General features: G+C 40.8%; 1 protein-coding gene across 1 annotated transcript; it reads right to left on the reverse strand.

The window, feature by feature from the left end:
- Positions 1–561: 561 nt before the first annotated feature.
- Positions 562–8,622, reverse strand: LOC135505902 (toll-like receptor 5). The gene is made up of 2 exons (XM_064925120.1): positions 8,502–8,622; positions 562–3,732 (listed from the first exon to the last, which is right to left on the reverse strand). The coding sequence occupies exon 2, from the start codon at positions 3,726–3,728 to the stop codon at positions 1,089–1,091; it is 2,640 nt and encodes an 879-aa protein (XP_064781192.1). The 5' UTR covers positions 3,729–3,732; positions 8,502–8,622; the 3' UTR covers positions 562–1,088.
- Positions 8,623–10,358: the final 1,736 nt, after the last annotated feature.

A 10,358-nucleotide genomic window follows, 5' to 3' on the forward strand; every position in this document is an offset into this window, starting at 1 on the left:
GCTTTATCTTCTCATAGTTATAAGAGAAAAATCACATGATCATTAAGGGTACACTTTTACATTATCTCCATCAGAGATCCATGGTAAAGTACTTTAAGAGTTTTAAATGAAAATACGAGATAGTTAGAAAACTGAAATGGTTGTTATATGGTAGACCTAGTTTACATGTACATTCAAAAACCTTTCCAATAAAAGTAGATGTCTAAATGTGTGCTGTGTTAATTAACACAGGTCAGGCAAGGTTTCCATAAAGGAGTCTTAAACACTCCCACTTGGCACACAGTGATTGAATCAACGTTATTTCCACGTCATTTCAATGAAATTACGCTGAACCAACGTGGAATAGACATTGAACTGACATCTGTGTCCAGTGGGCTGTGACTTCTGGGAGAGGATGAGGTTATTCTCCGCTCCTCCTTACAGCAGGAAGTGTTACTCTACCTGGTGGCATACAGTTTTCAGACATAGACTCTATATTGAGGAAGTAGGGAGGAGATACGATTCAGTCATTTTTTAAATCCTCAGAAAAAGGTCACAATTATTATACAAATTTAGTAGAGAAATTGGAATGTTTTATTAAAAAGTACCAAAATCCTTACATTAGTTATATTACAACGTGTAAATGTAAACCACGACAAATTTGCATTGTACACACTGCAAAACACAATAATCATAGATGGCGCCGACAGACATGGCAGCTCTGCTTCTTGCGCCAAAGCAATTTCGCAGTATTTTGATTTTTGTGTGTTATTTTCTTCCATTATTATTTTTTTTTTAAATAGAAGCATTTCGCTACACCTGCAATAAGATCTGCTAAATATGTGTATGTGACCAATAAAATTTGATTTATACAGAAGGTAACGTTTCACAGTTCCAATATTAGTGAATAAAGGTTGACTGCCACCTAGTGGTCAATAACAAGCTATGCCAAAAGACAGAGGACCCTCTCCATTTTGCCTGTAATCAATATGGTAAAAGTTCTTAATGCTATACAGACAAAATAAAAATGACTGATGTGAGAATTCACAGTACAGTTAAATAAGATTTTCGCTTAAGCATACAGGCTGTGGAAAAATGAGTCAACAACATTAAGTTCCAACTGTCATATTTACAAGTGTGATATCCCCATTGTTATCTTTGGAGGTGTTCTTTTTGTCCTGAAGAATCTTGGACATGAGCTTCTCATAGAACCATTGAATATCCTGTGTGTCCTCTGGCCACTGCAGGTACTCCCTCTTCCGGGCAAAGGTCCTAATGCATTCATGTTTCATCAGTCTGTAATGGGGGACATTCCCCACGACCACCATGATGAGAACATCTCTGAGCTCCTCCAGCATCCTGCTCTGAGCCAGGGTAAAGGCCTCCAGGCACCAGCCGTCCTTGAGGAACTCTTTAGAGACGATACAAACTGTCTTCCTGCTCCCCCATATGGCGTCCCTGATATTGAACAGGTGATCTTCACCTGGGATGAAGTCTCTGACCTCGAAGCAGCAGCGGAGGACGTTTCGCTCCGCGAACTGAGAGTCTAGTCTGTTCAACAGGGCGGTTTCTACCCACTTGTAGTCGTTGTTGCTGAAGCATAAGTAAGCGTCGTACCGAGGCCCACCAGCAGAAGGATCCCTCCTCGGGCCCTCAACGATCCTGGCGGTCAACTTTTTGTAAACTTTGAAGAGGAATCCACGGAGACGAGCGAAAACAATTGATCCGACTATGTTCAGGATGATGAGCGCTGTGCAGCCGATGAAGAGCGAGAGCCTCAGTTCCTGAAACAGCCTCTCGTCATCCTCCTCACACGATATGACTGAGCTGAAATTCAACAGGCTGATGTCATGGAGATCTGAAGGAAACTCACAGCTGAATTCATCCACGCCAGGGTCAGGAAAAGTCACGTTAGTCCCTTTCAGCCACGTCAGAAAGTCCTCCAGACCGCAGTCACAGTGGAATTGATTCCTATACAGGTTGATCCAGGTGAGAGAATGGAAAGCGTCTGGGTCAGGAGAGGCCAGGAAATTGTAAGAGAGGTCAACTGTTTTGAGACTCTCTGGAAAAATGTCTGGTTTGAGGTATGTGAGTGAGTTGAAGTGAAGATCCATCTCTTCCAGAGAGATGAGGCCTTTAAATATACCATCTGGGAGAGCCTGCAGGGAGTTAAAGCTTAAATCCAGACTTAAAAGCTTGCCAAGATGTTGAAATATATGCATACACTCTCCCCGTGCCCATATCATCTGCAAGGCGATGTTCCTTAGCTCAAGCAGCTTCAGAGAGTTTACAGCTGGCACTGAAATATTATTGTTAAGGGTGCACCACTTTATGAAGTTGTTACCATACCAGAGAAACTCAATGTGCATTAATTTAGCTAAAACTGTGTATACATCCTCTAAATTAGTTAACCTGTTGTTTTGAACATTAAGTATGATCGTATTAGGAGCAAAGACAGAGAGGCCCTCTAAGGATGTAATCTTATTATCAGCCAAACGAAGAAGTTGGATGTTTGGTAGTGGTGCAAGAGAACCATATGTACCTAGTCCCCGAATAGAGTTTCCTGTAAGATCCAGAACTTGTAGGTTTGGAAGTCCTTTAAATGCCTGATATCCCAATGCACCAATATGGTTGTAAGATAAATCTAGTAATAAAATATTGGGTAGATTGTCAAACGTGTAAGAATAGATTTCCCCTATAAGATTGTGTGACAGGTTGAGCTTTTGTACATTTTGAAGACCAAAAAACGCCTCCCTGTCAATCTGGTTAATTTTGTTTTGGGCTATTGTTATGTCCTCTACCTCTGTCAGTGGACTGAATACTGCATATTGCAATGTAAATATAAAGCATTTGGACAAATCTAGAATCTTGACACTACTATTCTTGAGGCCCTCAAATGTTTGCCTGTCTGGGTCTTTCACATTGCTGAAATGAAATGATTTCCCCATGGTGCTGTATTCCAGAATAAGATGGTGGATTTTGGTCCCTTGGATTGCTTTGAAAAACAGTTTTGCCTTGTCCACATCGAATCCATTGGAAGATAAGTCAAGTGTCTCCATGGACATGTTCCGAAAAGGATTTCCACATCGTTTCCAGTCAAAGCCATACTGAGTCATGCTATATAGAGCGAGGCTGTTCAACTTGAGGAGCCGAAAGTGTTTGCCTTGAAAGCCAAGCAAATCTTCCTCACATATGCTTTCCATCCGGTTTAGGGAAACGTTTAGCTCTTGGAAATCTGTCATGTTCACAAAGAATAGAGCAGGTTGGATTCTTTTCACCTGGTTACCATACAGATCTAGTGTTTCCAAGGAAACCAGGGGCTTGAGATAGTCACCCTGTAAAATAGATTCAGTCAGGTCACACCTATACAGAGAGAGAGCTCTCAGGTTGGACAGTCCCACAAACGCATCTGGCTCAATTTGTAAACCTGTGTTATACCCTAAATAAAGCACTGCCAAGTTTTCCAGCCTTTGAAAGGTGTTAGTTCTTATAATAAGCCCATTCACTTGTTGCCAACTGAGGTCCAGTTCCTTTAACACTTCAAGCCCAGAGAAGGATGTCTCATTGATCTCACTGATGTAGTTATCCCTCATATACAAAATGGTAATGTATGGAGGCAGCGCAGGGACCTGATATAGAGACTGGCTGGTGCAAGCTGCTATAGAGCCATATATTGGGCATTTTGGGTTGCATTTCACCACCTGCAGGTATTCTCCAAAGATAGCCAGCAGTATAAGGTTCCTCATCATCCCCCTGGCAAAAAGTAGAAAATAATGCAAATTATTTAAAAGGATTGCTATTCCATCACAGGGCTACAGTACATCAATTAATTGGATGTACAGTAAGAGTCAAAAGTTTGGACACCTAATCATTCAAGGGTTTTTTCTTTATTTTTACATTGTAGAATAATAGTGAAGACATCAAAACTATGAAATAACACACATGGAATCATGTAAACTCAGCAAAAAAAAGAAACGTCCCTTTTTCAGGACCGTCTTTCAAAGACAATTCGTAAAAATCCAAATAACTTCACAGATCTTCATTGCAAAAGGTTTAAACACTGTTCCCATGCTTGTCTAATGAACCATAAACAATTAATGAACATACACCTGTGGAAGGGTTGTTAAGACACTAACAGCTTACAGACGGTAGGAAATTAAGGTCACAGTTATGAAAATTTAGGACACTAAAGATGACTTTCTACTAACTCTGAAAAACACCAAAAGAAAGATGCCCAGGGTCCCTGCTCATCAAAGTGAACACGCCCTAGGCATGCTGTAAGGAGGCATGAGGACTGCAGATGTGGCCAGGGCAATACATTGCAATGTCCGTACTGTGAGACGCCAAAGACAGGGAGACAGGACTGACAGCTGATCGTCCTCGCAGTGGCAGACAACATATAACACCTGCACAGGATTGGTACATCCGAAGATCACACCTGTGGGACAGGTACAGGATGGCAACAACTGTCCTAGTTACACCAGGTACGCACAATCCCTCCATCAGTGCTCAGACTGTCCACAATAGGCTGAGAGAGGCTGGACTGAGGGCTTGTAGGCCTGTTGTAATGCAGGTCCTCACCAGACATCACCAGCAACAATGTCACCTATGGGCACAAATCCACCATCGCTGGACCAGACAGGACTGGAAAAAAGTGCTCTTCACTGACGAGTCGCGGTTTTGTCTCACCAGGGGTGATGGTCGGATTCGCGTTTATCGTCGAAGGAATGAGCGTTACACTGAAGCCTGTACTCTGGAGCGGGATCAATTTGGAGGTGGAGAGTCCGTCAAGGTCTGGGGCGGTGTGTCACAGCATCATCGGACTGAGCTTGTTGTCATTGCCGACAATCTCAACGCTGTGCGTTACAGGGAAGACATCCTCCTCCCTCATGTTGTACCCTTCCTGCAGGCTCATCCTGATATGACCCTCCAGCATGACAATGCCATTAGCCATACTGCTTGTTCTGTGAGTGATTTCCTGCAAGACAGGAATGTCAATGTTCTGCCATGGCCAGCGAAGAGCTCGGATCTCAATCCCTTTGAGCACATCTGGGACCTGTTGGATCGAAGGGTGAGGGCTAGGGCCATTCCCCCCAGAAATGTCCGGAAACTTGCAGGTGCCTTGGTGGAACAGTGGGGTAACATCTCACAGCAAGAACTGGCAAATCTTGTGCAGTCAATGAGGAGGAGATGCACTGCAGTACTTAACACAGCTGGTGGCCACACCAGATACTGACTGTTACTTTTGATTTGATTTTGACCCCCCCTTTGTTCAGGGACACATTATTCAATTTCTGCTAGTCACATGTCTGTGGAACTTGTTCAGTTTACGTCTCAGTTGTTGAATCTTGTTATGTTCGTACAAATATTTACACATGTTAAGTTTGCTGAAAATAAACGCAGTTGACAGTGAGGACGTTTCTTTTTTTGCTGAGTTTACAGTATTACAGTAATCAATAAAGTGTTAAACAAATCAAAATATATTTTATATTCTTCAAAGTAGCCACCCTTTGCCTTGATGACAGCTTTGTACACCCTAGGCATTCTCTCAACCAGCTTCAGCTGGAGTGCTTTTCCAACAGTCTGGAAGGAGTTCCCACATATGCTGAGCACTTGTTGGCTACTTTTCCTTCACTCTGCAATCCAACTCATCCCAAACCATCTCAAATGGGTTGTTGTTGGGTGATTGTGGTGGTCAGGTCATCTGAGGCAGCACCATCACTCTCCTTCTTGGTCAAATAGCCCTTACACAGCCTGGAGGTGTGTTTTGTGTCATTGTCCTATTGAAATACAAATGATAGTTCCACTAAGCGCAAACCAGATGGGATGGCGTATTGGTTAATTGTGCCTTGAATTCTAAATAAATCACAGACTGTCACCAAGCAAAGCACCCCCACCTCCTCTTCCATGCTTCACGGTGGGAACCACACGTAGAGCTCATCCATTCACCTACTCTGCCTCTCACAAAGATACGGCGGTTGGATTCAAAAATCTCAAATTTGGACTCATCAGACCAAAGGACAGATTTCACCGGTCTAATGTCCATTGCTTGTGATTCTTGACCCAAGCAGCTTTCTTATTATTATTGGTGTCCTTTAGTAGTGGTTTCTTTGCAGCAATTCAAACATAAAGGCCTACTTCACACAGTCTCTGAACAGTTGATGTTGATATGTGTCTGTTACTTGAAGTCTGTGAAGCATTTATTTGGACTGCAATTTCTGAGGCTGCACTCACAAATAAACTTTCAAAGTTCTTGACATTTTCCGGATTGACTGAACATCATGTCTTAAAGTAATGATGGACTGTCGTTTCTCTTTGCTTATTTGAGCTGTTCTTTCCATAATAGGGACTTGGCATTTTACCAAATAGGGCTATCTTCTGTATACCACCCCCACCTTGTCACAACACAACTGATTGGCTCAAAACGCATTAAAGAAAGAAATTCCACAAATTAAATTAACAAGGCACACCTGTTAATTGAAAGTCATTCCAGATGACTACCTCATGAAGCTGGTTGAGAGAATGCCAAGAGTGTGCAAAGCTGTCAAAGGCAACGGGTGGGTACTTTGGAAAATCATTTGGAAAATCTGAAATATATTTTTATTTGTTTAACACTTTTTTGGTTACTACATGACTCCATATGTGTTATTTCATAGTTTTGATGTCTTCACTATTATTTCACAATGAAGAAAATAGTTAAAAAATAAAGAAAAAAAATCCCTGGAATGTGTATGTATGTCCAAACTTTTGTCTGGTACTATATCTCTCAGACTTGGAGTATCCCCTTCAGGTGAGACATCCCTTGGCTGTAGAGAATTCACATTTATCTATCTGTTTGCACTGAAAGGTCCATAGTCCATTGGTTCTGTCCCAACCTGATAATGAAAATCCCATATTTGTGTGCTGAGTACACAGCCTTACTCTGTAGTCACAATGCTCACATAGGGCTGTTTGTATTATATGAATGAATCACTTCTATCCTCAAGTGTGTACACCAATCCCACTGTGCTGGTTGAATCAATAAACGTTGTTGCCATCGAATTTCAACCCAAATAATCAATGTGATGACATTGAATCTACTTGGAAAACTGATTGGATTTGCGAAAAGCCATCAATATAAGAGCATTTTATATTTTTTCACTCAACTTAACCTAATTCCAATGACATGGTGATATTTTTTGTTGATTTCACAGTGAATTCACATTAGGTGACAACTCAACCAAATGTAAAGGAAAAATAGACGTTGAACTGATGTCTGTACCCAGTGAGATGAGAGCATTGGGCAATTTAATTAGGGCCTCAATTTTTCTGATGTGGCAGAACTCTTATCATGTAAGCAGAAAGGTGTATCCTGCCACTTTTTCGGTAAACAGATGAGCAGTGGTGTAAAGTACTTACGTTTCTGGGGGTATCTGTGATTTACTTTACTATTTTTATAGGAAAGTATATAAAATAAATGTACTTTTTACTCCATACATATTTCCTGACACCCAAAAGTACTTGTTACATTTTGCCAGGAAAATGGTCCAATTCACACACTTATCAAGAGAACATCACTGGTCCTCCCTACTGCCTCTGATCTGGCGGACTCACTAAGCACATGCCTCATTTGTAAATGATGTCTGAGGGTTGGAGTGCGCCCCTGGCTATCTGTCAATTTAAATAAACAAAACAATTGTAGTGTCTGGTTTTATATATATACTTTAACTTTTGATACTTAATAAGTATAACTAAAACCAAATACTTTTAGACTTCTACTTTAGTAATATTTTACTGGGCGACTCAGTTTTACTTTAGTCATTTTATATTAACGTATCTTTACTTTTACTCAAGTATGACAATTGAGTACTTCTTCCACCACTGCAGGTGAGTGATGGGGCTCAAAAACTGTAACCACTGATGGAACAAGGACTGGTCATTCGAGAGTTTTGAAGCTCTACAGTTTTAGTTTACAAATTACATTGTTTGCAAACAATTGAGTTAGACAAGCGTACATGTTGGGTTATGATGGGGTTAGTTAGACATAAGCTCGTGAGGCATGTATTCATTATGTTTCAAGAATCAGAAAATGGATGTAGGCCTACCAATCCCAGATTCCCCCTTTAAATGTACTTCTCTAGAGGCTGCAATTCTGGGACATTTTATAAAGTTGCCATCAAAAGAACTGTATTATTAGACTCCAAGATGACAGCAATTGTTCAAAGGTGGTGCGTCAATGCGTCAAGTTGTCTTTGCAATGTAACCATTCACGTCAATAATTTACGGTCTAATTTGTTATAGTCGACATACGACCCCCAAAACAATAGTCTGGGTACCAGTCTTTTTAGCTAACATTCCACAATTGACACTTGTGTTGGCACAATAAGAAGTGGAACGTTAACTAAAAATACTGGTAATAGCTGAACTGAGAGGGCAAACAGGCTACCATTTTTTTTTCCTTCTTCTGATATTTATCAACTATTGGCCAACACAATAATAAAGTAGGCCTAAACAGTAAGTTAAAGGTAAAAGTTGTGACTTACCTGAAGTCATGCGCGCGCTGATAACCCAAATATACGTCGAGCTGGTGAGTATGTTTATGGGATAGGTTACACCCCTCTCAGATAAATCAAGTACTGAGCGCGTTCGTTTAGCATGGCCCGGTGCTCCGTGTGATGAACTAATCCCACTACTGTTTTTCATAAATTCCTCGCCAGAAACGGGGAGGATCGAACTACAGACATCATCTCTAAGCCCCCCCCCCCGCTATACTGCCACCTACTGGTGGGAATAGTTTATAGACATCATCTCTCAGGCCCACAATCTCTCAGGCCCCTCTCCAACACCAGGGGCCTCATTTGTAAACGTTGTTCATGCACATAATCTGCCCCCAAAACATTCGTGCGCTGGTTTTCACACAAGAGTTGGAGTCTGTAAAAGCTGAACATGAAGTGAGAATGTGCGTATCCTCTCGCAAACTTTAGACCCTGCATATGCACAACAGTTTCTAGTGGTTGAACTATTGCATTGCAAGAAGGCAAAAGCAGCCTATTGCCAGCCTTGTGCAAGTGGGGAATATATGATGACACTTAATCATAACAAAAGAACAGGTAGCTAAATATAATAACAAGACCCAATCATTTGCAGTTAGCGAGAAGAGCAAAAATCTATTTATTTTATGGTTGTATTTTAAAAATAATTTGAAATAGACATCTATTTCCAATGATGGAATTAATTTCCATCATCATTGCAGAATAAATTCCTCACCTTTACTGACTCTGATGTTTCATATTAGCTAAATAGCCAACAACAAGTTAGGAAGGCCATTCGTCCCATCTCTCATTTAATTGGACCCACTTCACAGTAGTAAATTAAGTTATTTCAAGTATTTTGCTCTATTTGACCCGGTCCGAAGCGCAGTTAATGGTAGAACAGATGGTTCACCTTCTCCAATGACTTTTGAAGGCTACGTTTAAATACTATAATGTCACATTTCTCGAGTAGACAATATTTCATTTATAAACATAGATAAATATAGTAGATAAAGTGCAATCAAAAAGTATTCAGACCCCTTCCCTTTTTCCACATTTTGTTACTTTACAGTCTTATTCTAAAATGGATTAAGTTATTTTTCCCCCCTCATCAATCTACACACAATACCCCATAATGACAAAGGAGCAAACAGGTTTTTAGAACTGTTTGCAAATGTAATAAAAATAAAAAACAGAAATGCCTTATTTACATAAGTATTCAGACACTTTGCTATGTATTGTATAGCACACTGTATTACTTATGCAACTAATATAAGGACAGGACATGAGACGGGAGTAGAAATTAACATGGGTATTGTTTAAGGCGTTTCACAGGAAGAACATTCCAAGCATTTCAATGTAGGGGGGTTTACAGGTGCCCTAAAGGGACAAAACTAGACTATCAATACCCAACATATTCCTCCCCCTTTACTTTTGATGACTCGTAAGGAAAAAGTAAATATTCACTGTTTTGCATATTGTTTTCTTTAAAACATAAATTATCTTAATGTAAATAAATGAACTTTTCAGAATAACATTTTATGAACTAGGGAAAGAGGGTAGACTGCCTCAGTTCCCAGATTTAACTCTGGGGTGTATTCTGCCCCAATGTCGGAGGTTAGTCTGAACTAAATAGTCAACCTGTCAGGGGGTCATCTTTCTCTTGCAGGGTAATGCCGACGTACAGGTGAGTCTACAGTCACTTTGTCTCTGAGTGGTGATGGTGTATGCCCAGACTGGGGTGGAACAGTACCCTGAGTAGGCACTCTGGCTGGTTCAGGTGAGTCTGGAGCACTTTCCACATTTGTATGTTGCTGCAGTGGATGTTCGGGTGATGGCTCGTAGTCATGGTAGGTCTCCAGTAGCTGA

Source organism: Oncorhynchus masou, chromosome 19 (assembly GCF_036934945.1).
Source record: "Oncorhynchus masou masou isolate Uvic2021 chromosome 19, UVic_Omas_1.1, whole genome shotgun sequence".
NCBI lineage: Eukaryota > Metazoa > Chordata > Actinopteri > Salmoniformes > Salmonidae > Oncorhynchus > Oncorhynchus masou.